Here is a 26815-nt window from a genome sequence, read left to right as displayed (position 1 = left end):
ACCAGAGGCATTATTTTCATGTTAATCGCACAATATAAAATGGAAAGGGAGAGAGAAACCTTGATCTTAACAGGGAACAATGACTACAGTAGTAACTGCTGGTATTTTTGTCATGTGACTACTATTAAACTATTGTTGCCATTTCATTACAGTATGTTCTTCATATGCCAAAGAATTGTTATACAGCACAAGACTGCTTAATGTCAGGCAAGCTTGCTATAAAACCACTTTTAAAAAATATTTTGGCAAATCAGTTGGCATGCTGAGTACATGCAGGGAAGGAGGAATGAATTTGTGTTAATTTGCTAGTGAAAACGTTTCCTTTCACAAAGGAAGTCTGAGAATATCTGATTTACTTACTGTATTTTCTTTGTTTTGATGACCCATTAGGGTTTAAGCATCTGGCAGGAAGCCTTGATATAGTTTAGACTGAAGCCTTAAAAAGCATAAGCTTATTAGGAAAATTCTGTACAATGAATTAAATTTTCACTTAATGATGGAGTTACTGATTCTGGAAATAGATACAGTGCATTTTTTATTTTCATATTTCATTTTTTGTATGTTTGAAGCACTATAAATACAAATAGGTTGAATTACTTGTGTTGGGTTAATATTGTCATGAATGTCATGCAAAAGGTGTGTGTAAACTTCATGGCATCCGGGTACACCAGAATTTCACATTGTCCAACTAAGCCTTCAGGAATAGACATTAATCTAAATTCAGTTGGCTCAGGCAAGTCACTAAGATTGTCCCCGAGGTCCACCCCGGGTTCAGGTCGGAGTATTTTGGAGAGAACCAGAAAGAAAACTGCTCTTTGCCAACTTGCTGCGGGTTTAATTTGGGAGTAGGATAGAAAAATCGTGCTTTTTCCCCCTCGTGTCTCTGCCACTACTTGCTTTTGATTACACCTGTTCACTCCTACCCCCGAGGTATTAACACAAGCTACCAAAATAAATACATTTTCCCTTCTCATTATTGTTTGTGTTACAGTTGCACTTTGAGGCTCTAGTCAGGGTCAGTTGCTCTAACAGTGTTAAATACTAAGATAGGTCACTCTTCACACTTATCCTTTTCCTGTTTTGAAATCACATGTGATGGTGATAGAGAGATTCTTTCTCTATTCTCCACTGCCCCCAACTTGCACAATGGAACAGAACAACTGTTACTAAGCTGGGTCACCAGATTGCAGGACTAATGGCAAATGAAGGTTTCTGCCAAGGAAACAACCTATAGTATTTCCCTGGACATCTCATCTAGATACAGGATTTCTGTTTTCAGATATAAAATAGGAATATATTTGTATGGTTTTTGTTTTGGTAAACTGTTTTTGGACTTCCTTGACCGGCCTGAAGGATAGAGAAACAATTTCCTATATCAATATTTAAATCATTTATGAGGTGTGTGTGTTGTCACTGCCTTGTAGGTAACTGAATCACTCCTGTGACTGGCCATCCTTCCTCCTTTGCTCTGACTTCCTCTCTCCTACCCCCTCCCCCAAAGAGCTTCCACACAGACTTTAACTGAGAATAGGAAAATATAGGGAATTGAGTGATGGTAACCTTATTCCCAGTTGGGAAGTTTTCTGGGTTATTGTGCTTATCTGTTTGCCCTGAACCTGAGTTACATTTATTAGTTTGCTCCAAATGTTCTATAAACAATTCTAGAAATATACTTTCATGAAGTTTAGGGTTACCTTTCTCTATAGATGTTTTTTCCACAAGATTGTTGTGTGAATTTTCCTGTATGATTTGTAAAAATGAACAATTTTTCTTATTTGGATTCTGTTTGTTTCCTAAGCTGTGAACTTTAAAGAAGTGAATGAAGAAAACAAGAGAGAACTCTTCAGTGAAATATTTTCGTCTATTGAGACATTGGCATTCACCTTTGGAAACGTGTAAGTGGTATAGGTTGGAATTTAAAAGGTATAATACTGAACAGAATTAATATAGATTAATAGTAAATATTCATTTTGTCTTCTAGATAAAATGTGGTTGAGATATGAACTTAAGTAAACCACACCTTGAGCAGTCTTAGGATTTTGTTGCTCTTGTAGATTGAATATGCTGAAAGAAAATAGATTTTTTTGAACATACTGTTTTGCAGAGCTTTTTAAAAAATAGATAGATGGATTCTTTAATATGCACCTAACTTTCTGTTTGGAAGGACTTGTAGAAATTCTGTTCAGAAGTAACAAACAAATGAAACAGTTTTTTTCTGTTTTTGTTGCAGTGTTTCAGACTTCCTTATGGGAGATGTAGACAATGGTTCTTCACTGGGACTTCCTGTATCTCATAGAAGTCGGGTAGGCTGAACGCATTCATTTGGGAGTATGGAATCATATTTGTAAAGGAAATCTTCATAGTCTTTTCATCTTATTTTGAATATCCCTGTTTCTGGATGAATTTGTTTGATTTTTCTGAAAGATAAAACCAGTTAAAATGTAAATGCCATTTTATAGTGTCATTAAGTCTTCCCTGTATAAAATATTTTCATGTTTTTAATACCAGTGATGTTTCACTTTTGCCAGTCTTGTTTAGATTATTTCATGTTTAAAATAAGTTTATCCAGCAGAGCAATTACATTGCTTGATTCCAATAAAGTGTTAATTTTTTTAAAGTTTGTTCTGGTTGTTAAAAGTAAGCATTTTGGACCTAGAAACAGAGCCCAAGTTTAATTATCCATGAATAAACATTATCAGTGCTGTGCAGGCTGGGAAAAAACCAAAAACTTGGTACGCCATGCCCGGTGTATATTGTATGCAAGAAAATATAGTTAAGAATCAGTGTCTGTGATGATCCAGACTGTAAGAGTATCAAGAACGAAAGCTGAAATTCAACCCAGATCTTGGAGTACATGATTTTAAGCGCTGTTTCTGCTACTAGAAAACACCTTTAAGATGTAGTTCTGTAGCATTGTTATGGTCAAGTCTTGTTATGTTAAGTTTTCTTGCCTGTACTGTTAAACTTTTTTTTTTTTTTTTTTTTAAACTTTTAGAGATCTATGGTCATAGCACGGCTAATACTATGTTCTCCATGGCCTTGTCTACACTAGGTTAAGTGGGGTTGGTTGGTTTGTTTAATTTCAGAAGCCCTCATGTGGACAGGCTTCCAGCAACTGGAACAGTTTTCAGCATTATGCAGTTTAGACTTGTTCCCAACAGAGTTAGCTGAGACAGCCGGTGGGCCATCTACATAAAGGGGCTCCCAAAGTTAACACTTGTTCATCTGCAACAGTGGGGAAAACTTTTCAAAAATGTTGCTGGTGTTTAATCAGGGACTTAGAGAAGTGTGTGTTTAATTCTGGGTTCAGAAGTAATTATTACTTATTTTTCTGTCCATGCAGGCAAGGAAAGTACTTTTATGACGTACTTTGGCCTTGGCAGTTTTACACAAATTTGCTTAATCGTGGTTTTTTTGGAAGTGCATAGGGCATCCTAAAGAGTAAATCATGAATGTCATGTAGCTAAATGATTAGAAGAATGAGAAAATATGAAGCTGGGGTGAAAAGACAGTAAAACCAAACAATAATGGAAGTTCAAAGGAATTGATGAAGAAATTCTGAAATAATTTAGAAAGCAGAGCCTTAAAACTAACTGGCAAACAAGCCCCCTTGGAATCTTAGGAAATCCGTGAAGAACTTTCAGTGGTTTCTGCTTGGCAGCTGAATGGACAGTCCGAGGTAGTGTAAGTTAGTGTATTTCTGTCTGCAAAGCTGTTAACAAAACTGGTGCTACCAAAACCTGAACCAGGAAGTTACCAAAACCTGAACCAGGAAGTTACCAAAACAGAAACAGGCCGTGGTGTTAATTTTAATCTCCATTTGAAAAGTTAGAAAAATCAAGAAGAAAAATTGCCTAAACAAGTAAACATATTTGATAGATTTATTTTCAAACTCTTGTTGCAAATTAAATTATAGAAGTACTTGTGTTTCTTCAGTTAGTCATGTAGTGCTTAAAGTTTAACTTAGTTTCTAGAATGGGTTAATTTTTATGATGTTTGAAAAACAAAAAGGGGAGAATGCCTTAAACCTGGAGGTGATAGGGAGTCTTAGACCAAGTACCCATAATTTGTGTAGCTCTTATTTAATTTTATATATCTTAATAGATAAAGTTGTAGAGAGTAATGAACCTGCCAAGAAGGTTGCCTAGGGCAGTATCTTAAAAAAGGGAAACGACTGAAGAATAACATAAGGTGTAGAGCGAAGAGCCCAATCCCACACACCCTTCATTATACAAGGCTCACTGAAATAATTTGTTTCGTCAGTGGATCAGATCATAGCAGTAAGGGCATCTGTAATGAGACTAGTGGATGAAAAATGTGGAAATGACTTGAAAGTTTTTGCTAAAGGACTTGTAAGAGGAAAAAGGGGAAATGGAATAGAGAAGTTGCAGGATGAGAGTAAATCTGTGGGAAGTTTATATGCTTAGCCTTAATGTACATAATGAATTATGGTGAGCGGATGGGGGAAAAGTTTATCGTAGTTCTATCCCTTTCCTGATTCTTGTCCAGAACTCCACTGCTTTGCTGAAAGGTGTGTGTATCTGTGTCGGTGTAGGGTAGGATATGTGGATTCAGTAAATGTCAACTGCTTTGTTAAACAATTAGACGACTACTGCTCAAAAGTATTTAAAAGACAAGTAAAAATTCCCTGGCATTTAAACTGTCTTAGGAACTTAGAAGTTCTTAAGCATAAATAGTTAGCAGCCTAGCTCTCTCTTGCTATGTCAGTGGTAAATTATGAAAAATTAAAGGCAGGTAGCTCCTCTTGTTTTGTTAGTATGCTTTCGATCCTTGTTTTGACTATTCTGCTCTAACACACTTTTTATTTTATTACATGCAAGTCTTTTGAAAACCTTTCCGTGGAGTCTGTGGGATCACTACATGAACAGGAAGATGTTCAAGATACAGGTAGACGTTTTTACATGAATGAGCATCTTTCTTTACATTATTTGTACATTCTGTCTTGCACATGTTCATAACTGTGAAAATATTCTCTAAATAAACTCGATACTTCAGGGGTTTTTTAATCAGGTATATTAAGATTAAGACTAAAAATGAATTCAGAAATCTAATTTTAAGAGAGAATCCATATTTGTGCTTATTAACTTTTTGGAGAAAATAGACTAGCACTGAGCTACATTTATGTGCAATTGAGACTAGTGTTTTTGGTTATCCTTATTTTTTTTAAGAAAGTTATCCTGACCATACAACTAGACAAGATAAAATACCATGACCCTTTAATTTGTTCTAAAACCCTTGTCAGTCCTATTTAGAGTCAACTAGCATTAAAGAACTACTCTAGATCAGAGCTGCTTTAGTGTTCACAATTGGTTGATACTGGCTTTGCTGTCGGTGTGTGGTCATGTCTAAAATTCACTTCTTTGCATTTGACATTTTATTTTCAGGACATCTTCGGGCTGAAGAGGTCGATAGCATGCTCCTAAGAAATGACAGCGGAATTGAATCGGCTCTGTCTTACGCTAAAGCTTGGTCAAAATATGCCAAGGATGTAGTTGTATGGATAGAAAAAAAGCTTAGCCTGGGTGAGTGGCTCTTTCTGGCATCTAATCGGCTTTGTCACGGTGGAATTAAATCTGTTGTCAGGCTTGTGCTGCGGACTGTCAATAATCTGATTTCTAAATTAGGAGCTGTTCCACTGAAGTGAATAGGATTGTTACCCATTTCCTATAATTGAAAGATTGCAACAAATGAAGATGGTGTGTGTGTCCTTTTTTGTTAAAATAAGAATGCAAACCAAGTTTCATGTTTGGTGCAATTGCTGTTACCGTTAACATTTATTGTGTGAAATCCAATTTTTTCCCCACAGAAGTGGAATGTGCTAAAAACTTAGCAAAAATGGCTGAAACTGCAAAAGCTATTGTTGGACCCCAGGTGAGTGTTCAGTTAGTTCTATTTTTTAAACTTCTCTTATGTTTAAAGAAAGAAATAAAAAACAAATATGATATTTAGGCTGGTATCCAATTTAAAAATTAAAATAACTTCCTTGCTCTCGGAAGTCCCAGTTCTGGGCACTGAAGAGTTAATTCTTGTATAAGTGAATACAAAAGAGATTACATAGTAAATTATCAGCTCAACCCTTCTGAATCTCGTTTGAATCTGTGTGGAAATTTTGATGACTGAACATATCTATTGGAAGTATAGAGTGGTCTTTATGTAATTAACTTCAGTAAAAGTTCCTTACATTTCTTAAAAAAGCTACCTTGCATCATGCTTCTATTTTGTATGCTATTTTTCAGTGTGCTTAGTAACCACAAAACTTAGACTTGTAGGAACCTTCCCCTTTTAAGTATTCTCTTAATGGAAGTGAAATTGTTAGAGAAAATTATAACAATAACCTTCACGTTACAGGTTTAATTCTGGGTTTCACACATGCAAAAACCTGGGGATTTAGTTAAATTCTACTAGGATCTGGAATGACTACATCCTCCTCTTCTACCCTGCAATATTACAAGTTTCTTTTGTGTTTAATCCTAGGATTACATGCCATTCCAATCTATATTCATAAACGCTTTTCACAATGATATTGAGAACAGTCAGCTTTGGCAAAAAACAGCAGCTGCTCTCCAGACTAACAAATTTGTGCAGGTAAAATTTTATTTCTCAGGTAATTGTTACAATGCATAGCAGCATACTTTCTAACAAAACATGACTTTATTATTTAGCTTATAAACTTTTTCTTATCTAGCCTCTTGTAGGGAGAAAAAATGAGTTGGATAAACAAAGGAAAGATATCAAGGAACTTTGGCAGCGAGAACAGAAGAAAATGGTTGGTATTTCTGTGTACTGAACACTGAGTGTCCAACGTTTTCAAAAGTTGCTCAATATGCAGGCCAGAACTTACAAACTTGAGTGCCTAAAGTTAGACATCTAAACCCATATTAAGCCACCCACAGCTTTCATTTGCTGCAGTTCATAACCTATAGGGTTATGCAGGCATTAGGGCTATGCAGGCTCCTCAGATGTTGCTTGTAGTCAGTACTGTAAAATGGAGGCATTTACATAGCAGCCTCTTTTCCAGTAGCATAATTGCATTGTTTGATGCAAAGAGATTCATTCTTTGTTTTTGCACTGTATATTGTATAGCAAGAACTGGAAGCTACTCTAAGAAAAGCAAAGCTACTGTACCTGCAGCGTCAAGAGGAGTATGAAAAGGCAAAATCTTCCACCATTCGAGCTGAGGAAGAACATTTGAGCACAAACAGCAGTCTTGTGAAAGATGTCAGCAAACAGTTGGAGAAAAAACGAAAGCTGGAAGAGGAGGCTCTTCAGAAAGTAAGAGCTCTATTTGCTTATTCCAAAAGTGTTTTTTTGCAATGACAGTGTTCTCAGGTTTTACTTGTGCTTGGACAATGAGGGGTAAGTAAGCCAATGTTTTGCTTGTAATTTACCGTAATCCATGCTTTTTTAGATACTGTTGGTGTTTTTTTTAATAGGAACCCTCAATTACAAGCTTGCTGATCCATTTTTGTTCCTTAGCTTATTTCTGGTACCAAAGCTCTGTGGTCCATAAGTTTCCCCCCCTCCCGCCACTTTTTTTTTTTTTTTTTTTTCTTTAGTTGCCTGTGAACACTACAAGGCCAGCATGGCAGAAGTTGAAGAAAAGCGAAATGATCTGGAAAGCTTCAAGAGTGATACCTTAACACAGCTTCGGGAACTTGTTTTTCAGTGTGATCTTACTCTTAAAGCTGTAAGGAGACCCTTTTAAAAACTATTTCTGAACTCAAAAAGAAAGTTAGACTTTAGAAAATAACGTTTAAACAGCTGTTTATAGGAGTGCTGTGTTTGATACATTTACCTAAAGGGGTAACAAAGTAAAAGAAAACCAGCTTATGGTGCTGACTACTTAAAAATAATATATGTTTTTCTCATGCTAGTGGCATCCTATTGAAAAGAATAGAAAGGTCCCTTAAGATATGTTCTTCATAAACTATTGCCTTGCAAGAATTTTGAATGTAGATGGGATTTTTGTAAACTTCTTTATGAACACCACTGATCATTGCAGAGAGCCTTTGCCCTGGGTTTAATCTGTGCCTGTTGCTCATGAGTACAGCTTTTGTTCAAATTACGTTGGTTTTGTTTGAAGGTTAGAAAAGACATTTCCTTGTTCAGGAGTACAGAACGAAAGCTAGTAACTTTACACAAATACAGTTCTGAACCCATTAACATTGATGTGCTTGAAGCTGCCATGAACTCAGTTTTGATTGGCTACAGTATATGAAATTCAACAGGCCTGCAAAAGCAAAAAGGTTGTTGTATTTAGAAATGCTGCTTCCATAAGGCTAGAAGCTGTCATGTTAGTATAATCAGTCAGGTATTAATTTGAGGAAGGATGAAGAAGGGAGAGAAGCTAAGCCCATTGCTTTGTTCTTTTAGATGACTAATCTACTATGCAGAGTAACTCAGTACTTTTAAACTTTGTTAGAAAAGACCAAATACAGAGGAGGAGATGATATTTCAGTTCACAATGAGGACAACGGCTTTGCTACATATTATTTATATACTTACTCATGGGGCCCATATCTGTTCACATTGTGACTCTCAGTTATATGGGGTTCCCTCCTTGCTAGTGCAAAGCAGCAATGGTGGTGGAGCATTGAGAGTCCACAAGGCAAGAATCCATCCTCTGTGGAAGAGAGTGGAAGTGCAGCAGTGATTACCGAAACCCCGAGGCTGCAGTAGCCGCCATGATGGGTGGCTCTGCTCCTATTTCCTGGCCTGTGAGGAGAGGATTCCTCCTTTGATCCCTCTGCAGACCTCCTCAGCCAATATCCTTTTAAATTAGTCTGCATCCTGGGGAGAAGTCTTGTCATCTGTTACCTTAAAATATAGGATATAGGCCAGCCTAGATTTGGAACTCCCAGTCTTTCACCCTGATAGAGGATTTTGTGCTGTTGATGGGAGGAACAGAAATCTCTGCTGGTCACACCAATCTAAATGGAGAGAGACTGGTGCTATGTTCACCAGCTGGAGATGGGATAGATGTATGGGGAAAGCAGTTTGTGACATTTAAAGAGGGTACAACTAGTGCTTGGAAATCTGTGGAACATAAGAATGGTCATACTGGGTCAGAGCAACAGTCTGTCTATCCCAGTACCCTGTCTTTCAACAGTGACCAGTGCCAGATACTTCAGAAAGAATGAACAGAACAGGGCAATTCTCAAATGATCCTCACCTGTCGTCCAGTCCCAGCTTCTAGCAGTCAGAGGTTTAGGGATACTCAGAACACGGGGTTCTCTCTCTGACTAGTCCAGCATTAGAAAATATTTATGATGATAAGAGTTGGCTAACTTGTTTGAGTCCTCAATAAAGTGGGTTAATTAATTTTTTTTCCCCCAACAAAGGTTAACTTAGGAGTGGATTACTTATAAACTGTCTTGTAAATGTTTTAAAATGCCCCCAACTTCTTTATTTCATAACAGGCAACAGTTAACCTGTTCCAAATGCAGCATGCCCAGGTTGTATCTCTTCCAGTTAACTGTCAGACCCTCTGTGAGAACGCCAAGCTCTATGACCCAGGACAGCAGTATTTGGAGTTCGTGAAAAGTTTGCCAAAAGAAGACATTCCCATTGAATCAGGTTCTTTTGAAATTCAGAGTTCCGAGGTTGATGGGTGAGAGCTAATATTAATGACACTTGTTTACTTGAAATTAAATGTGAGGAAAATGTTTACGGAAGGATGCTTCTAGCAGTGAAACAAAATTCATACAGGAGTAAAATAGAACTTGCCATTTTACCATGAGTTGTGACTTATGCCCCTTTGTCCTATCCCGTAACCACGTTAAATTAGACATTGATGCTATAACTAAAATCTCCACCACAGTGTTGTATTTTCCCCTTAATTTATACTAGGGCTAAATAGAACATAGATAAATTGTTTTTGATTCAATCACTAGAATCAGTATTTCTGGTGTACAGTAGATTCTGCTTATTAGCAACCTCTCGGTTCCCAGCAAAAAGTTGCCATTATCTGGAAATAGCTACTAAGCAGAAGGCAGGTTTGCAGGGCTGCAGCCAGGGAAGGAAGCAGTGGGTTGTGCCTTCTGTGGCTGCAGTTCTGCAGAGCTGCCTATGGCCAGTGTTTGGTATGTCCCAGCACTTCTTTCCATGGCTGCAGCCCTGCAAACCTGCCTGCAAGATTGCAGCCAAGAAAGTATGGGAATGTGCAGAATCCGGGCCCCCAGGGCAGGACGCAGTTTGGAGAGTGCAGGGAGAGGTAGTGTGCACCTCCGCCAGTTGCAGGGAGGGATACCTCAGTGGTCTGAGCATTGGCCTGCGAAGCCCAGGGTTGAGAATTCAATCCTTGAGGGGGCCATTTAGGGATTTGCGGCAAAAATCTGTCTGAGGATTGGTCCTGCTTTGAGCAGCGGGTTGGACTAGACCTCCTGAGGTCCCTTCAAACTGATATTCTATGGCCCTCAGTGCCCTGACATCCAGGCTGCAGTCCCTCTCTCTCTGTTGCTGCCCTGCCTACAGTCTCCCATCTGAGCCCACAGTGCCAGGACTCTGGCTGGGGTTCCCCCATTGGGGAGGGACTGCCAGGTGCCCCGCAGTCTGCTAGCTTGACTGTTTGGAGGGCCGATGGGTCCCCAACACCCTGCAGGCACGGGTTTGCTGCAGCCATGGGAGAAAGTGCTGGGATATGCTGGACCGACAGCCACTGGTGCCCAGGGCAGGGCGCACCTAGAGCGTGCAAGTGGGGAAGGTTCTATTTCAGCCCCAGCACTTCCCTTCACTCCCTGCAGCCCAAAACTGCCTGTGGTTGTGTGGCCTTTCTTTTCCTCCACTCGCCGCGCCTCCCCTCCCTAAAGTTATTAGGAAGTGACCTGACTGTTGCCAATATCCAAATGCTATTAATAATTAAAGTCAATGAGACGGGATTGGTTCCTGACAAAATATTGCTATTAAATTATAGTTGTTAATATCAGCATCTCTAATAAATGGAATGTACTGTGTGTTTGTCGAGCCCCTAGCATAATAGTGTCCGAATCTGGTGAATCCTAAATGTTACTGTAATACAAATTGTTAATAATGACATCAAGCTTTTATTGGCATGAGTTGCCTTAATCACAACTGTATTAGAACACTTACCCCAAACAAGTACCATTTTCTGGGTACCATGGGAACTTTTACTGTTTCACCTCAAATTCTGGTTATGTATATTGTGGTACTGCAAAGACTGCAAAACAGCATCTCAACTGAGCATATCAATAGGCTAAATGCCTTTCAGTCTTTTAAACTCAGTGTAAAATTGCCATTGTGGCACTTTACAATTTAAGAGCAAAAATAACCGTTCAGATTTCTGTTTTCAAAGTTCTACAGGAAAGTGTTGTCATTTTGTTTCAAAAGGGAGCTAAATAGAGAAAGTTAGTGCTTGAGTCAGACTTGCACCAGCCAAAGCCAGGAAATTCAAAGTTAAGGCTGAGATTCTTAGTACTTGTCGGTAAATGTCTTGCCTTTCATTAATTTAGACCCATACTCCTGAATTTTCAGAGTTAAAGGGCTTTAGCTATGCCACTACCAAAAAATCAGTAGGAATGGCATTCCAAAACCATTGCATAGCCCTCAAAATATTTCCCTCCTAGAGTTTGTGTTTCATAGCGATTCTTTTTCCACACCATGCTACTCTTTTTTTTTTTTCACATGGCATTGTGATTCCCCATGCACTTGAAATGGTCACTTTTTATTATTCTTTAGAATTGTATTTACCTAAGACACTGTTGTAACTGCTCTCTTGTAAAGAAGACTTCAAAACAATTCCCTTCTCCTGGGTAGAAGAGAGCTGATTAAGCGCAGGCTTTCCTCAGGCTATAGTTGGCCAATAAGCCATTTTGTCCCTAGCGTGCTTCAGCATTTTAGAGTAATTAGATTAACTGCTTTCTTTCCTTGCATCTTGAGAGCTGACTTACCAGAGACTAGAAGCTTTCTGCAGCACTGTGAAGTCTTTTATGTACGCCGAAAAATATATTGAATAGTGTTAACTATTCTGAGCCTTTTTAAAGTCTATATGCTATAGATGCATAATCATGTTCAAGCCAATGGTACAAAGATTAAAAATCTTAAATTTAGACTAATTTTAAGTAGCAAATAGCTATGTATTATGGGAGAAATGATATTTAGGCCTTGTCTACACTGCTTTTAGCAACGTAGCTGTACCGCGCTCCTGCCAACAAAGTGTCGTGCACACCAGTGCTTTTAGAGACAACGCCTTAGAGGGGAGTACAGGACTGGAAGGCAGGAACTGCTGAGGTTTAATCTCAGATCTACCACTGAATTCCTCTAGTCTTGGACAAGTCTGTTAACTTTTGCTGTAACTTCACAATCTGCAAAATAGGGGTCATAAGCCCCTCATGGAGACATTTCAAAGATCGATTGTATGAGGAGTACTACTGGTACATGAACACCAAGAGCCAAATTCTGCTCTGTTACATAGCTGGGACTCCCCTGATGTAATTGACAAGCAATATTTGGCCCTAAATATTTGCCATGATACACTCTGAGATTGCCATTGGTGTGAACAGTACAAATATTAAGCATTTTAATGCCTTGGGAGTTTTTAATTGCATACTGTATTCAGGCCTCTTTCCAATGAGTGGCTTTTTTCTTCAAAGGGCTTTTAGTAAACAACCAACAGACAGTGCCCATACATCACATGGAAACTTATCCCAGTGTTCAGGAGACTTTCCCACCCAGTCTTTAGAAGATGGAAGTCCATCTTATAGTCGTTTCCAAAAAATTGGGGAGAAGAGATCTTCCAGCAGCACAGATATCCAAGGTAGGTTTTTCATATTTCATTATACTTTCATTTCAAAATAGAAAGGTCCTCTTAAGCAGGTGTGACTGTGTTCCATTGCCAGTAATTGGAGGTACCATATGATGGGTAATAGATACCAACATTTTTATAGAAGAGCTTTGTTAAGTAGCTTAAGCCCACAAAATAGCATTTGTTTTAACAACAAAAAAAAGCTGTATTTTAAATAAAGCTTTGTTTGCATCCTAAACACCGCATGTGTGCTAGTGCATATAAACCAGTTGTAATACTGACTAGCTGAGCAATCTAGTTTCATTGCCAAAAAGAGTGAAATGCAAGTCACAGTAAATCCTCATAATAAATTTATGTATTAATATTTTTATTTCAATAATAGAGTAAAACAAGCAATTTTTTAAGATACTTTTTAATTTAACGCTTAAAGAATACCTTTTGGTTTCAGGTGGTCACTAAAACATGACAAATGTCAAGTTTCTAAAACTTGTTTTTTATACGTACTGTAAAGCTTTTTCAAGAATACATGCAACAACTTTATTTTCATTGGAGACTGTTTATGTAACTTGGCGTGGTTTAGCTTGCAGTGATATTCCTCTTTTCCTACAACCCTGCTTGAAAATGCCCTCAGTTAAGAACATTCACAGCCAGCTGTGTTCAAGTCTTACTGTTTTGTTTTTTAAAGCAGTGCGAGGACCCCCGCCATTCAGATCATGGTCAGTTGGCAACCAAAGTGGAGGAATGTGCAGTGACTCTGAAAGTGCAGGAGGAAGCAGCGAATCACGATCCATGGACTCTCCATCTGCTAGTCCAGGTACAGCTCATTGCCAGTTACAGTTGGATTTGAAATCCTCTCATTGAACCTGACCCAGAGTCTCTTTGAATCTGAATTCTTCCATTGACACTTTAGTGGAAGTTAGATTGAGCCCATATTGAGAATATGCAGTTGGGCAGGTTGTATTTTCAAGAGTCTGAAAATACGTCTTCTCTTCCATAGCGGATTTTAAGAGAAGGCTTCCCCGAACACCGTCTACTGGCACTATGTCATCTGCAGATGATCTTGATGAAAGGGAACCACCTTCTCCTTCAGACTGTGGTAATGTACTATGTTTTTGAGCCCTATATTCCATTAAATTAGTGGAAGGCTTTTGTTGGTCTTGAGTGATTGTGTTTTTAGCTGCTTTGTTTAAAATCAAACTGAATCCATCTAAAGTTGACATGCTCACAAAATTGTTTTATACACAGTCAAAAAGGACCACCTCGGTCATCTAGTTAATTTCTATAAAATAGTGTAGTATTGTCCTTTCTATATTTAGATTAATGTACTGTCTTCATTTGAACACTTCTAATGATGGTGCTTCATTGATCACCCTTGGCTCATGTTATCTCAGCATCTGATGCCAAGGAGTTTTCAGCATTAGTGCTCACAACAAGAGCTACACTGCTGGATGCCAAGTATTGGGTCTTCTCTATATTGCCAGGTACAACACCCAGACAAGGAGAGAGAGTTATCTGCACAATCCAAAAGTTTAGGATGTTAACTGAGGTTTTATCCTTTTAAGTCCAGTTGGCTTGGCATCATGTTTGATGCCCCCAGCTTAAATGTGAAAAACATACTGTTAGGTTGATGTGGGGAGTTTTTTTGACAGTATGGCAGCCTTGGAGAAACAAAACCAAATACCATTTGAGCTTCTAGATGATTTTCTTATATTTCATAAAACCTAACTGAAAGCACAGAATTATGAGTAAGAGTTTACATTTTTGAGGCTTGTCAACATTCATTTGAATAAAAACTTTGTTACTTTAAATAACAAGTCACAAGAATTACCAGTGATGGCACAAATTTTCTAGAACTCTAAAATACTATCTCTGGGGTCATAGGAGTGGAATAGAATTATTTAGAGGTCTCTGTGTATTTTGATATTCTCTTTTGTGTCTGTATATGTAATTTGAATAGATTTATGGCAGTGAAGAAGCATTAGTCAAAGAATGTGTATAGTATTTTAACCATTATAGGCCAAATTCTGTAAAGGCAGCTTCCATTTTTGTATGTGCAATTATCTGGGCACATATGATGGAACTTGCACAGCTAGCTGACTGAATTATAGGGGTAATCAGTTAGAAATCTAAATGCCATCATTTTAAACCCATAGTTAATCACGGGCACAAAACTGGACTCTGAGACCATTTATTAATATGATTGATTAAAGTTTATATTAGGGCTGATTATTCAACTATTAATTTCTATGTATTGTGCAGGTAATATAATATAGTATTGCTTTCACAGGTTTGGTGTCATAGTTATTTCCTGAAAGGTGATCACTGATTATGGAGTAATGTAACTTAATCTGTATCCTCATAATATATGTTTGACCAATTATTTTGGAAATTATCGTAATAGCAAAATTTTGTTTCAAGGTTTAAATGATTTAACGTCTGAAATTGCCAGTTCACCGGGACCTTTTAGAAACACTCTTCTGTCCAAGGCAGCTCAAACACACAAGCTGCGAAAGTTGAGGGCTCCATCTAAATGCAGAGAATGTGACAGCCTAGTGGTATTCCATGGAGCAGAATGCGAGGAGGTAAGAGGTTGGAAGCACTACGGTATATTGTACAGCTGCTGATTGTTGGCGTTCATGTGAAGATGAACGCCAAGTTTAACACTCGTATTCTGTTGGTAGCAATAATCTACAAATTCTCAGACAACATTGTGACCTTTTAGCATTAATATGTAGCCAAAGAGCAAGGCACTACAGAACTGTAAATTTGCCCTCTGGACAACATATGTGATAATATAAACAAACTCTAAATATGAAACATTGGGGTTGTCCAATTATGTTGAGGTATGTGATGTTATTTTTCTTATGTATCTTATTTCTTGTAGTGCTCACTCACTTGCCACAAGAAATGTTTAGAGACTTTAGCTATTCAGTGTGGCCACAAAAAACTGCATGGAAGACTTCATTTGTTTGGGGTGGAATTTGCTCAAGCTGCTAAAAATGTCCCTGGTGGCATCCCTTTCATCATCAAAAAATGTACCTCTGAAATCGAAAGCAGAGCCCTGAATGTGAAGGTACAGCTTAACTCATCATTATAAAATTTAAATACTAACAATCCAGTCTAAAAATAGTTTAATCTGCTAATACTGTGTTGTCACATTCAAATCTGTGTTTCACAGTTGCGGTTAGAGCAAAAAACATTTTCTTTGTTTTGTTTTTTAATTGATTTTTTTTCTCTCCTCCCTCCCTGCTCCCCACCCCACATTTCAGGGTATCTATCGTGTGAATGGAGCCAAATCAAGAGTTGAAAAGCTTTGTCAAGCTTTTGAAAATGGAAAGGACTTGGTGGAACTGTCAGAGCTCTATGCACATGACATCAGTAACGTCCTTAAATTATACCTTCGTCAGGTCTGTACCCTGACTGCTCTAGAGTCCAGATGGCAAAGCAAAGCTATTGTTATAGCAAACCTCTTCTTCTGTGAGAGTGGAGAAAAATACTTTTCAGTAGCCCTGTAATTGTTGAGGAAAATTGTTGAATAGAATATCCTGTATTTTCAGTCTGCAAATTGGATTTCATGGTGCTAGGCAATGGCAATAATGAAACTATCATTAGAATTGATACTAGATATTGTTGCTTTCCACTCCAGGCAGCGAGTACATTAAGTATGTGACGCCATTGCGAAGGTTTTTCTCTCCTCCTTCTCCCCCCCCCCCCCCCCGCCGACTTCCCCGCCACTTTCTAGTGAGGTTCAGTTTTAAAATTAATTTGGGGTCATGATGCACCTTTTTGACATTCATGAAAGTTCATGTGAAAGCACAATCTAGCCCTTATTTTAAGTAGTAGCCACATTTATTAAAGGTCTGACCAAAAAATTGGGATTAAACGCCTATAAATGAGTGTCATGTTCCATAAAATGGTCAATACACCATGATTAGACCATTTTCTTTGGGGAAGAATTCCATCTTAAAGTTTTAAAGGTAACTTGGGAACACAAGTCCCAATGGCTTCCAATGGGATTTGTGCTCATTGAGTTTCTTAGGTGCTTTTGAAAATGCCACCTTAGCCTTTTACTGCTACTTTAACAAATAGTCAAAATCTCTGTGCATTCAAATTAGGATTTCTTGTGGCACTATAGGATGACTGAATTTTAATTACAATCACTTCAAAAGAAAATCTGAAAAATAAGTAACCTGACTACCTGCTGTCTTGTTACTTCCCATGTGTCTAATCCTTTCAGTGCAGTTCTAGCTAGGCCTGGCTGTTAAGAATGATTCTTATGTGCTGAAAACACACAACACAAGTGCTGGAAACCTGTAATTAAGACGCTTTCAAGCTCTAGGAAAACATTTTTACCTTGAAGTGCATTCTTTGTGGTGTTAAAGTTAATTTCAGTACAATTAGGCTGTAAAATCTGACTGGCTATGGATTTCTGGGGGATTATTACATGCCTGAGATATATTGTGAGGCAGAGTGACTTTAGCCACCCAAGAAGTACAGTAATCCCCCAGAAGTGCTATATTTTGTGAGGCCAGTTGAAATAACGGGTTAATGTTCCAGCCTTTCATATCTGGAGACTTTGTTTCAAATCTGTTTGGGGTCACAAGTAAAACTAGTTTGCCTTCTCAGCTAGGTCCTTGGCAAATGGTGCATCCTACCAAGGAAGCACCTCACAGTTACAGTGTTTGTTCAGGAGATGGCCGAGTATCAGTGTTCGTTTTTAGATGCAGTGATAAAATTGTGAGAGGAAGCCAGTCCAAATTTTAAATGAGGATAGGTGGCAGAAGGAAGAGCTGTACATTCTTAAAGGTACCAATGGTACTTGGGACTTCCAGTACCCCTCATTTTTTGTTGGAGTTCAAAGAAAGTGCTATCCTGAGTTAAATCCTGTTGTTAACACTGCTGGTGACTTAAAACTGATTTTTAAAAGATCTGTTTAATTTTGCTATTTTGTGTTATCTGAGTGTGGGCAATGAAAATAGTCCAAGTCACTTAATCTTTTTTATGCTGCTGTCCTTTTGAGACTCTCTTCAGATTCTCATGAACTACTGCAATGCACAGCAAGGGAATATTTAATTGGAGAACATTTTCATTGGAATTTTTTAAAAAGAACAAAAACAATAGAAATGTTAGAAAGCTATGTTAAAATGTTTTTGTAACAATTATGGACCAAATTTAGCAGCAATATTTGGTATAATATAACACAACATATACTACTTCAGTGCCTTTGATTCTGTCATGCTCATGCTGTGTCATAGTGTTTATATACACACATTGTGTGTCTGCACGCATGTGCAATATTACAATAATATGCTACTCCATAACAGTCACTGATGTAATATGTGCCTCTTTACCATGAACATTCATTATTTGAGACTGTTGTTTACTAGCACAATGCCATGGTATTTTGAGAGGAATGTTTGTTTTTTAATCCAGGCCTCTCTTTGCTAAGTTGTGGTGTGATTTCTAAGAGCAATGATTAAAAATCCCTTCCAGGAAAGGAAAGGCTCTAGACTAGACAGCAGTTGGTAGTAGACAGGAAGGAAATAGACGAGGTAAAATGTAGACATGAATATATTTCTAACATATTCTTATTCCCTTAGCTCCCAGAACCTTTGATTTTGTTTCGGCTTTACAATGAATTCATTGGACTTGCGAAAGAGAGTCAGAATGTTAATGAGGAACTGGACATGAAACAGACTAGCCCCAGATCAAAGAAAAGACAGTCAGTTTGTATTGAACTGAACAGAATAATCATCAAAATGAAAGATCTCCTCAAACAGCTGCCTATACCAAACTATAACACTCTTCAGTACCTTATAGGACATCTTCATAGGTGAGAGACAGACCTTCAAGGTAACCTGCAAATGTTGTTTTGAAAAATAAGCAGTGTTATATACTGCAGGCTAAGGAAAAAAAAAAAAAAAAAAAGATAATGTGCCCACAGTTTTGGATGTCTGTCCTGAATATTACAGAGTTTCATTTGTAAATGTAGATCCATTCGTTTTCAAAATTAGTTTGTGTTCCTTAAGGATAAATCACTGCTCTGACTTGAATCTAGACTTTCTGGATGTATTGCCTGAGAATGAGAACCAACCTCCTGATTATTTTTTTTCCTCCCATAGAAATTGTACCCCATGCTGCACCTTAAACAGAAGGTTTATGTATGTAGCCATTTGCTGTTGCCAGAGAAGAAATTTTGGCAAAGTGACTGGCAAAAAAGATAGATCTTCCATTTCTTCTGAATTGCTAGTGTTTTTCTGGAAAGAGGCAGGTCTGCATTTGGGTGGGCCAGTCAGTCATTACATTCAGGCACTTCAGAGGCAGGTTGGTGTCTTGACCAGCAGACAAGACATAAATTTATATTTTGTTTGAGACCAACATATGGTTGTCCCGTCTCTGTTGTCAGACAACAGTGGGTTTTCTTTTCCTAACCTGATATTCTGAAAGCTGCTTCCTTACCAATACTGCTGTTTGGGCATTCAGCATATCAGGAACACTAAACCTACGCATCTTCATTTTTTGGTTCCCTGGAACTATGACCAACCACCTCCTGTTCTGTCATTCTACATGATTCTGCAAGATCCTAGCTACCACAGAATCCAGCTAGAGCATGGAGGTGAACTGTGGGGAGCGTGGGGGAGAAGAAAAGAGAGTCAGGTTAACATCAAGTGATGACGCAGAGTTGCAGAATTTATATAATTTTAAATGACTGAGAGCCACTTTGCATCCTGTAAGCCTTAGAGCAGTTGGAGATGGTCAGTGGAGAATTCTCTCTGTGCAGGGTAACTCTTTGCCTGTATATAGCAGTTGAAGGTGACTCCATTCTCTTCCCACCCCCAGCATATAATGCATTCTGAGGAGGGGGCATGGTGGAGCAGAGCTCCACTACACCAATTCCCTATGAGCCCAGGGGTCAGGTGGCTCTGAATCATGGAGCCACAACTGACTCCCTGAAGCTACCACTTCACTACATGGGAACTGGGACTGGATACAGTGGGTGAATCAGGATCTATTGTTTTTTTTAATGCATATTTAAAAAAAAACAAACAGAACTTTGCAGAACTACCTTGTACATTTTAACAACCATTTTCCAACTTTGCTTTCCCATCCTCAGGATCAGGTCAAGGCTCCTATGGTAAGGCTGATATAAAGTTAGGTCACATGGTAGGACTGATTGTTAAACTGGCACATGCTGTTAGATGACAGTTGTGCATAGAGCTCTCTGGCTACAGCTTCATGATAATGAAGGGAAAGTCAGATTTATCAGAGCTGCTGAGCACCCACAAATATCACTGAAATAAAGAGGAGCCAAGGGTGCTCGGTACCTTTGAGAATCAGGTCAAACATATTTAGGCATCCGCTGCTGAAAAGTTTGGCCTTGGCAACATTTTTAAGAAGTTACATATACACTTAAGTCCATTGTTAAGTTTAATGTATGTATTCATCAATAGGAGTGTACAGTACTGTGTGACCAGAATGACACTGATTGACATCTTAAAGGTGAACTGCAAAGCTAAAACAAAGTATAAAAGTATAATAATATGTGTTGGATGTCATCTCCCACATCCTGATTAATGGTATCTGGCACAAGTCACTTCTAATGTACTTTTCATAAGTTGAATTGGAAATGTGCTTCCATGCTGAATACTGCCTTCCCGGTTGTAGATAAGAGCACCCAGCCTATGGGTGGGCTTTGTAGTTCTTTTCAGCATAGTTGTTGAAAAATACAATATCTGTAGTATTATTTCCAAAGAAGTAAAAACCCTGTATAACCTGACACATTTTCTTTTATACAGAGTGACTGAACAATCTGATGAAAATAAAATGTCAGCTAGCAATCTTGGCATAATATTTGGCCCAACTCTAATCAGGCCACGACAGACAGATGCCGCAGTTTCACTCTCTTCACTTGTGGACTATCCATATCAAGCTCGGGTGGTAGAGCTGCTCATAACTCACTATGAAAAGATCTTTGATGTTTTGCTGCAGCCACTCTCAACTGCAATTCAGTCTGAAGAAAATGCTGCTCCATTTAAAACTGCTTCATCAACAGGAGAGAGCGAGCCACAGCAGCAAAGGAAGTCACTTATTGCTGTAAAGGAAGTGAGTAACTGTTGTGAAACTAGAATTGATATCATGTTGAAGGGTGTGGAACTGAGCTGCATTTTTGAATGTTGCATACATCACACTGAAATCTTTTAACATTTTAGTCCTGAGATATATTTTTCTTAAATTTTCATTCACTTCTGATGTGATTTCTATTGACAGGGCATCCTGCTAATTCCAAGTGAGAGTAAAGCTTCAGAAACTGCTTCATCATTTGAGCAACTAGATGACAGCAAGAACACAAGAGAGATATCAGATGCATCTGTGACTGGTTAGTGGCTCTTTGTGAATCTTGGCAGTATATTCCATGTGAACAAATACCAATCATAAATACATTAGGATGCAATACATCTTTTTACTCTGTGAAGATGAATTAAGTGCAAACAAGGGAAAAGTCTCCTGAACTCCCAAAGCTACTTGGCATTCACTGTTCTGATGCACCCTTCATGTTTTATTAGAAGAAGGAAGGAAGGACTAAATGCTTCAGGTGGCCCTGAAGAAGCCTGTATTCATGGAGCCATATACCTGGTGTGTGTGGTTTAAAAAAAAAAAAAAAAAAAAAAAAAGCAACAGCTCTTTAGTATGTTAGGCTAAATTTTAATAGGCTGTTGCAGTCTTTGGATTGTTGTATTTATATAGGTGATTTCAGCAAAGGGAGTGGGGCCCAGGAGCAAAGATGCGTTTGACAGCTGCTTTTTTATTCTTCCCTAGAACGTGTATCTCTGCCACTCGCTGGAACTAAAGAGGAGGACTTTGGCAAGAGGAATTCTCCATCAGAACCCCCAGCTACCACAGTTCTGGATATTAATAGTCTTACTCCAAAAGAGCCAGGTTAGCTCCTTTAATTACATAACCATTTTCCAAAGAACATTTTTGCAGGTCTGCCTTGTGCTAGATAGTTTTTGTGCAAAAAACAATAATACATTTGTGCACAGGTATAATAACAACTATTTCCCTACTGCTGGCAACACACAGCTCTTTTTACAGTAGCAAATAACTAAATTAAAATTTGGGAGCAGTGGAGGAGAGGATGGCACTGCAGCAGAAAATATACTTTCAGTTGTTGTCTAGAGAAGCTAAACGTCTCCTTGGGCAATACCTCTTTGAACATCTGCCTAAATCTAGGTTAGGCTGTCTGCAGCCCCGTTTCCTGGGAGAAGAGTCAGGCAAAACTAAGTGCACCAACACAAATTTGGCCAATTAAAGCCCAGGCCTGGAGCAGTCCGTCACCCCTCTCCAGATTCCATGTGTGTATTATCCAAGCTTGAGTAGAGAAGTGTGGGATGCTCAAAGCTCACTCTTGCCAATAACTGCAACTCCTTGCTGTGCAATTTTTTTCCCTGCAGCATCCTTTTGTGGCTTACGTTATGAAAAAGACACTTTACCAGGACTTTGTTCATGACTTAGATCAGATGCAGTAGTCCAGTATTTGTTTCATCTGTACTGGATTTGTATTTGGTACCTTCAAAAGAAGTAGGCTTATTAGTTAATAAATAATACAATGAAACAGTGGTCCAGCAGGATTAGTTAGTGTTATCCAGCATGATGAGGCAAAATCCGTTATTCTTCTGAATAAGCTGTAAAGTATACATCTGGATTAAAAAGTGTATTTTTAGGGTTTGCTGCTTTCATGGGGGTGAGGGTGGCGCATGTTGATGAGTACCTGGAACTGCACAACCACCTCAATCTCTTTTTAAGATGTGTGTGTAGTTTTCATGGCACTTCATACTTGAATCTATCAAATTCTTGTTCTTTGAGTCTAATAGACTGGAGAAGGGGAAACATACAACTTCTAGGAAATGCTGTTTCAACTGTTGTTTTGGTGGTGAAGGGCTTGGTAACAATGCGTTGGGGTTGGTTTAAAAAACACTTGTGGAATTGCAGTCTAACTCCTTAGAGGCACTAATGGGTTCTACAGTGACTTGTTGCCTCAATTTTGAGGTCACAAAATTCAAAATAAACTTACTTCTTTTTCTTGAGCTATCATATGCAGTTGGGTATATTAATAAGCCCAAATGGTCACAGTTGCACTGAATCTGTGAAGTATTATCTAGTGAAAATGACAAAGTAAAACTCATTTGTGTTCCCTCTAGGCAATGCTCTGACTCCAGTTTCAGACAAAGACAATGAACCCTGTCTTGCTCTAGCTGAAGATGGCTGTAAAGTCAATAATTTGCTACCTATAAAACCTAGTCGCCAAATAACCAAAGTCCAGTTACGATCTCCAAGGACAAAGCCAGTTATTCGTCCTGTGAGTTTACCTGTAGATCGAATGCTTCCTGCGTGTGTTTTGAATGAGAGAAACTCAGGAAATATAGCAGTTTTAAGTCCAGAAAAGCTTGGCAGGAGTCCTACCATTGAAGAGGTTTCAGAGACTAAGGCACTTCCTGCTGTTAATGCCTGTTGCAGACTTTCTTGCTACGACACACAGACTCTGAGGAAAACTTGGGACAAGCAGTATAAACAGTATGATATGACTCCCAGGACAGCAATGATTATGACCAATATACCCCAAGAGAACCGAGCACATGAGAGTGGGAATGCATCTGCCTTATCTTCATCCTACAGCATTGGTAACAATTCAGTGAATGCCATACTTCCCAATAAGCCATGCACTGTACCTGTCAGATCTGTGAGGATGACAGCAGAAGGGAATGGTCCAGATTCTAATCTTCTTGCTGCTTTCAGACCACCAAGAACTTTGCAGCCACCACCAGGAACTTTTTATAAACCACCTTCTAATAACAAAGCTGAGCAAAATGTTCCTAATGCTTGTGCGGCAGCCAGTGCTAGCTCTGTTCTTGCCCAGGATAACACTGTGAAACGGATAAGGAACTCGGCACTTGTATCAGGTGCTCCTGGACAGCATGCAAATCAACAAAAAATGAGCTTGGAGGACCTTCATCCTGTAGACCTGAAGCCTACCTATAAGAGACTAAGACCAAAACGTATGCAAGAATTAGAACACAGGGAAGCTCATTTTGTATAGGGCAGCAAATACTTCTTGGAATGTTAATACAACTTTCTGATCTTGTCAATATAGATTTTTTTTTTCCTCCCCTCCCATTGAGGATCCCACTTTTGTGCCATACTGGAAATTATGTATATATATATATATACACACAACACAGCATTTTAAGAGTGGGGGAGGAAACTGTTAAGGAAAAATGAAGTTGAATTTTTTTAATTCAGTACATTTTCATAAAAGTCTATTTAAATGCATTCCCAGTGTAGATAGAGCTACAGAAGGTGTGCTTGGTAAGACACTGAGCTTCAATTCCCTGGGTGAAATGAATTATTTATAGCAAGAAATGATTGCTCTTGTGTGCAGCAATGGAAGGAGCCATTTTTCAATATGAATTTGTACTAAAGATGGAGAGTTTGATGCTCAACTGTTTAAGCATAAACCAAAGCTTGTGCTTTGCTCTGTAAAGCTTCTGTTCAGTTTTCCATTCTTTGCAATTAAAGCTTTGCTCCTGAATAGATTACATACTGGCCAACATGGCCTATAATTGTGTATTATATATGTGTATTTTATGCCAATATGTTCATCTGTTGCCAGTTTTCAGTGTTGTCACTTTAATGTTATTTGTACAGAAAGATGCACTTACTGAGCTGTAGTAGTGAAAACCAGAAATGACTTCATATTCAGTTACAGGTAGTATAACTTAGTGAGTGGATCAAATACACACAACCGAGCTAGTTCAGATGACCTTCGGGTGAGTATCCCTGGCAGTGGTGCTGTCGTTCCCGGTTACAAAATAGCCAGTGCTTTACCTTGCTGTAGGTCAGTTTCACTTCTTGCCTAATGTAACTGAAATGAAGAGTATAGTTTTGCGACGCAGTGAAATAGGTGAAAATAACAAAAATATATATCAGCATTAGTAGGTGCATCTATTGGTTTTTCACTTTGTATTAAATGTTTTATATGTACACTGCTATATTTGCTTAAAAAATATATTAACTTGTTAACATTTTGCTGACTCCATGGTTTCTGTAATATTTTGCTTTCTTCTAAATTATTAAAATACAGACTTGGTCTTTGCTAGGGTTTAGTATTAATACATCTGTACTGAAATACTTTCATGTTTCAGTTTGAAAGAAGAGTCATTTTTGTTCCTGCTTTAAGAAACTAAAGGTCTCATCAAACTTCCCTTCCTGAAAACAAAACTAACAAAAACCCTGATGCTGCAGTCAGTGGCTATACCCTGAACTTAGTTTCTGGAACAGAAACGTTAGATTCACAAAGCTGAACTTCCAGTTTCCCAGGGAAGCATTTGCAAAACTATGACAGCAGTTCTGAGATACTCAGAATTATTTCTTTCATTTGAGCACATGGCTTAAAAGGCAGTAGAGCAATTTATATGAGAACCTGGCTAGTAGCAAATTCTGTCTGATTTTGGCAGCAGTAGGCAGGTCAAAAATGACAAGTTAGGAGAGGTTGAAGATTTCTTCTTGAGATGTGAGAACAGGTTCCACTTCAAGAAAGAATAAGCTTGATCCGTGGGCAAAAATAATAGGTATTCTTGAAAAGACTATGAGCAAAGTGGTGGACATGGCATAGAGCTAGTGAGAGGATGGTGGTGATAAAACTTTCAAAATCTCGAGCAGACAAAATAGTGTGTTTACATTTAAATGTAACCATTAAATCTTTCCTCTGCCTCATCTGATTTTTTTTTCTTTGGCTTTGGGAATGTTTTACGTAGTTTACTAATCTATCTTAATGACTTTTGAAATGCTAATAGAAACTATTTTTCATGAAGTTGTTGTGCCAGTTTGGCGATTAGTATCCGTGGTCAGTCTAGTCTAATAGACCATCTCTGGTAATAGTCCATACTAGATGCTTCTGAGGTGTAAGATCACCATAATGTACATAACTGTGTAATTGTATACCAGGTGGGTCTCCTAACTCTTCTGCCTTTTTTATTCCCTGAAGCTTAATCTTTAGTATTACTAGTCCATTATATCACACCCCTCTTTATACCCCCAGTTCCAATGCCGTGCTCTCGGCACACACTTCCATTCTTTTTGAACACATGAAATCTGGGCTCTACTACACCCCACCTCAGGAAGGCATAAATTATTATCTCCAAGTCACTTTAGTGTTCACTTATGACCTGTTACTTTGAATCTGGCAGAGTTTTTGCTTTCAAACCCTTTTGCTGATGTAGAGTTGGTCAAAAAATTAAACTATTTTCACTTGAAGGAAAAAGAGAACAATTTGCACTCCGTTTTAAAGGGTTAAATTGGGACATTTTATAAATTTTTTTTAAATGTTACTATTACATCAAACATGAAAAATATCAGTCTTTTGTTCAAAAGCACAGCTTGTATGGAAAACACATTTTGACAATGTCGATAGCTTTCAGGGGGCTTTAAGAAAAGGCCATTTTTCAGTGAAAACTTTTTAATTTCTAAATTTCAGCCACATCTAGATATAAATACTTTCCAGAAGTTGCCACTTATGCAGCCTTAAAATATCCTCAGCCAGCTAGGTGTAGTATCTACCATAAAACAAATGGTCACCGAACCAAAGATATTGTGTTCCTTTTTAGCATTGAGTGAGGTTTAAGACCTTGTGAAAAAGAATCCTTTAAAAACATAGCTGAAGTTTCTAGCACTCCTCTTAGACAAGAGCTGTGGAAATGTAAAACACTGGTCAGGAGGGCTGGAAGAAATACGCAGCTGACATTCATTTCTGCAGCAGGAAGCTTAGTGAGGTACTAAATATCCATACCCACATCTCGCATAAAATGAGTCATATTTGGGTGGGTGTTCCAAAGAATCATCTCTATCCCCAAACCCTCAGGCTAGCTCTGTACAGTGGGCTGTTAGAATGGTGGTTAGGAGTCCATGTAGGGGGACAGCATGGCTTAAAAAAATGAATGTCCGCTCTCCTTGTCTAAAATAACTTCAGCCCTCTCAGAC

At 38.4% G+C, this 26815-nt stretch overlaps 1 protein-coding gene across 1 annotated transcript in view; it reads left to right on the top strand.

The window, feature by feature from the left end:
- ARHGAP29 (Rho GTPase activating protein 29) overlaps positions 1–24861 on the top strand; it is an 81672-nt gene extending 56811 nt beyond the window's left edge. Inside the window, exons 4-24 of the mRNA XM_032777872.2 lie at positions 1799–1895; positions 2231–2303; positions 4842–4908; positions 5406–5543; positions 5828–5892; positions 6496–6606; positions 6707–6787; positions 7105–7321; positions 7578–7708; positions 9441–9631; positions 12630–12793; positions 13467–13595; positions 13779–13877; positions 15200–15363; positions 15666–15854; positions 16051–16188; positions 18382–18614; positions 20578–20884; positions 21050–21158; positions 21599–21718; positions 22981–24861. Coding sequence (XP_032633763.1) covers positions 1799–1895; positions 2231–2303; positions 4842–4908; positions 5406–5543; positions 5828–5892; positions 6496–6606; positions 6707–6787; positions 7105–7321; positions 7578–7708; positions 9441–9631; positions 12630–12793; positions 13467–13595; positions 13779–13877; positions 15200–15363; positions 15666–15854; positions 16051–16188; positions 18382–18614; positions 20578–20884; positions 21050–21158; positions 21599–21718; positions 22981–23876 — 3719 coding nt within the window. The 3' untranslated portion in view covers positions 23877–24861. The remainder of the gene's footprint in view (positions 1–1798; positions 1896–2230; positions 2304–4841; positions 4909–5405; positions 5544–5827; positions 5893–6495; positions 6607–6706; positions 6788–7104; positions 7322–7577; positions 7709–9440; positions 9632–12629; positions 12794–13466; positions 13596–13778; positions 13878–15199; positions 15364–15665; positions 15855–16050; positions 16189–18381; positions 18615–20577; positions 20885–21049; positions 21159–21598; positions 21719–22980) is intronic.
- The last annotated feature ends 1954 nt before the right edge of the window (positions 24862–26815 follow it).

Source organism: Chelonoidis abingdonii, chromosome 7 (genome assembly GCF_003597395.2).
Source record: "Chelonoidis abingdonii isolate Lonesome George chromosome 7, CheloAbing_2.0, whole genome shotgun sequence".
NCBI classification, from domain to species: Eukaryota; Metazoa; Chordata; order Testudines; family Testudinidae; genus Chelonoidis; species Chelonoidis abingdonii.
The sequence above is the reverse complement of the archived record's forward strand: the minus strand, read 5'-3'. Positions and strand labels throughout refer to the sequence as shown.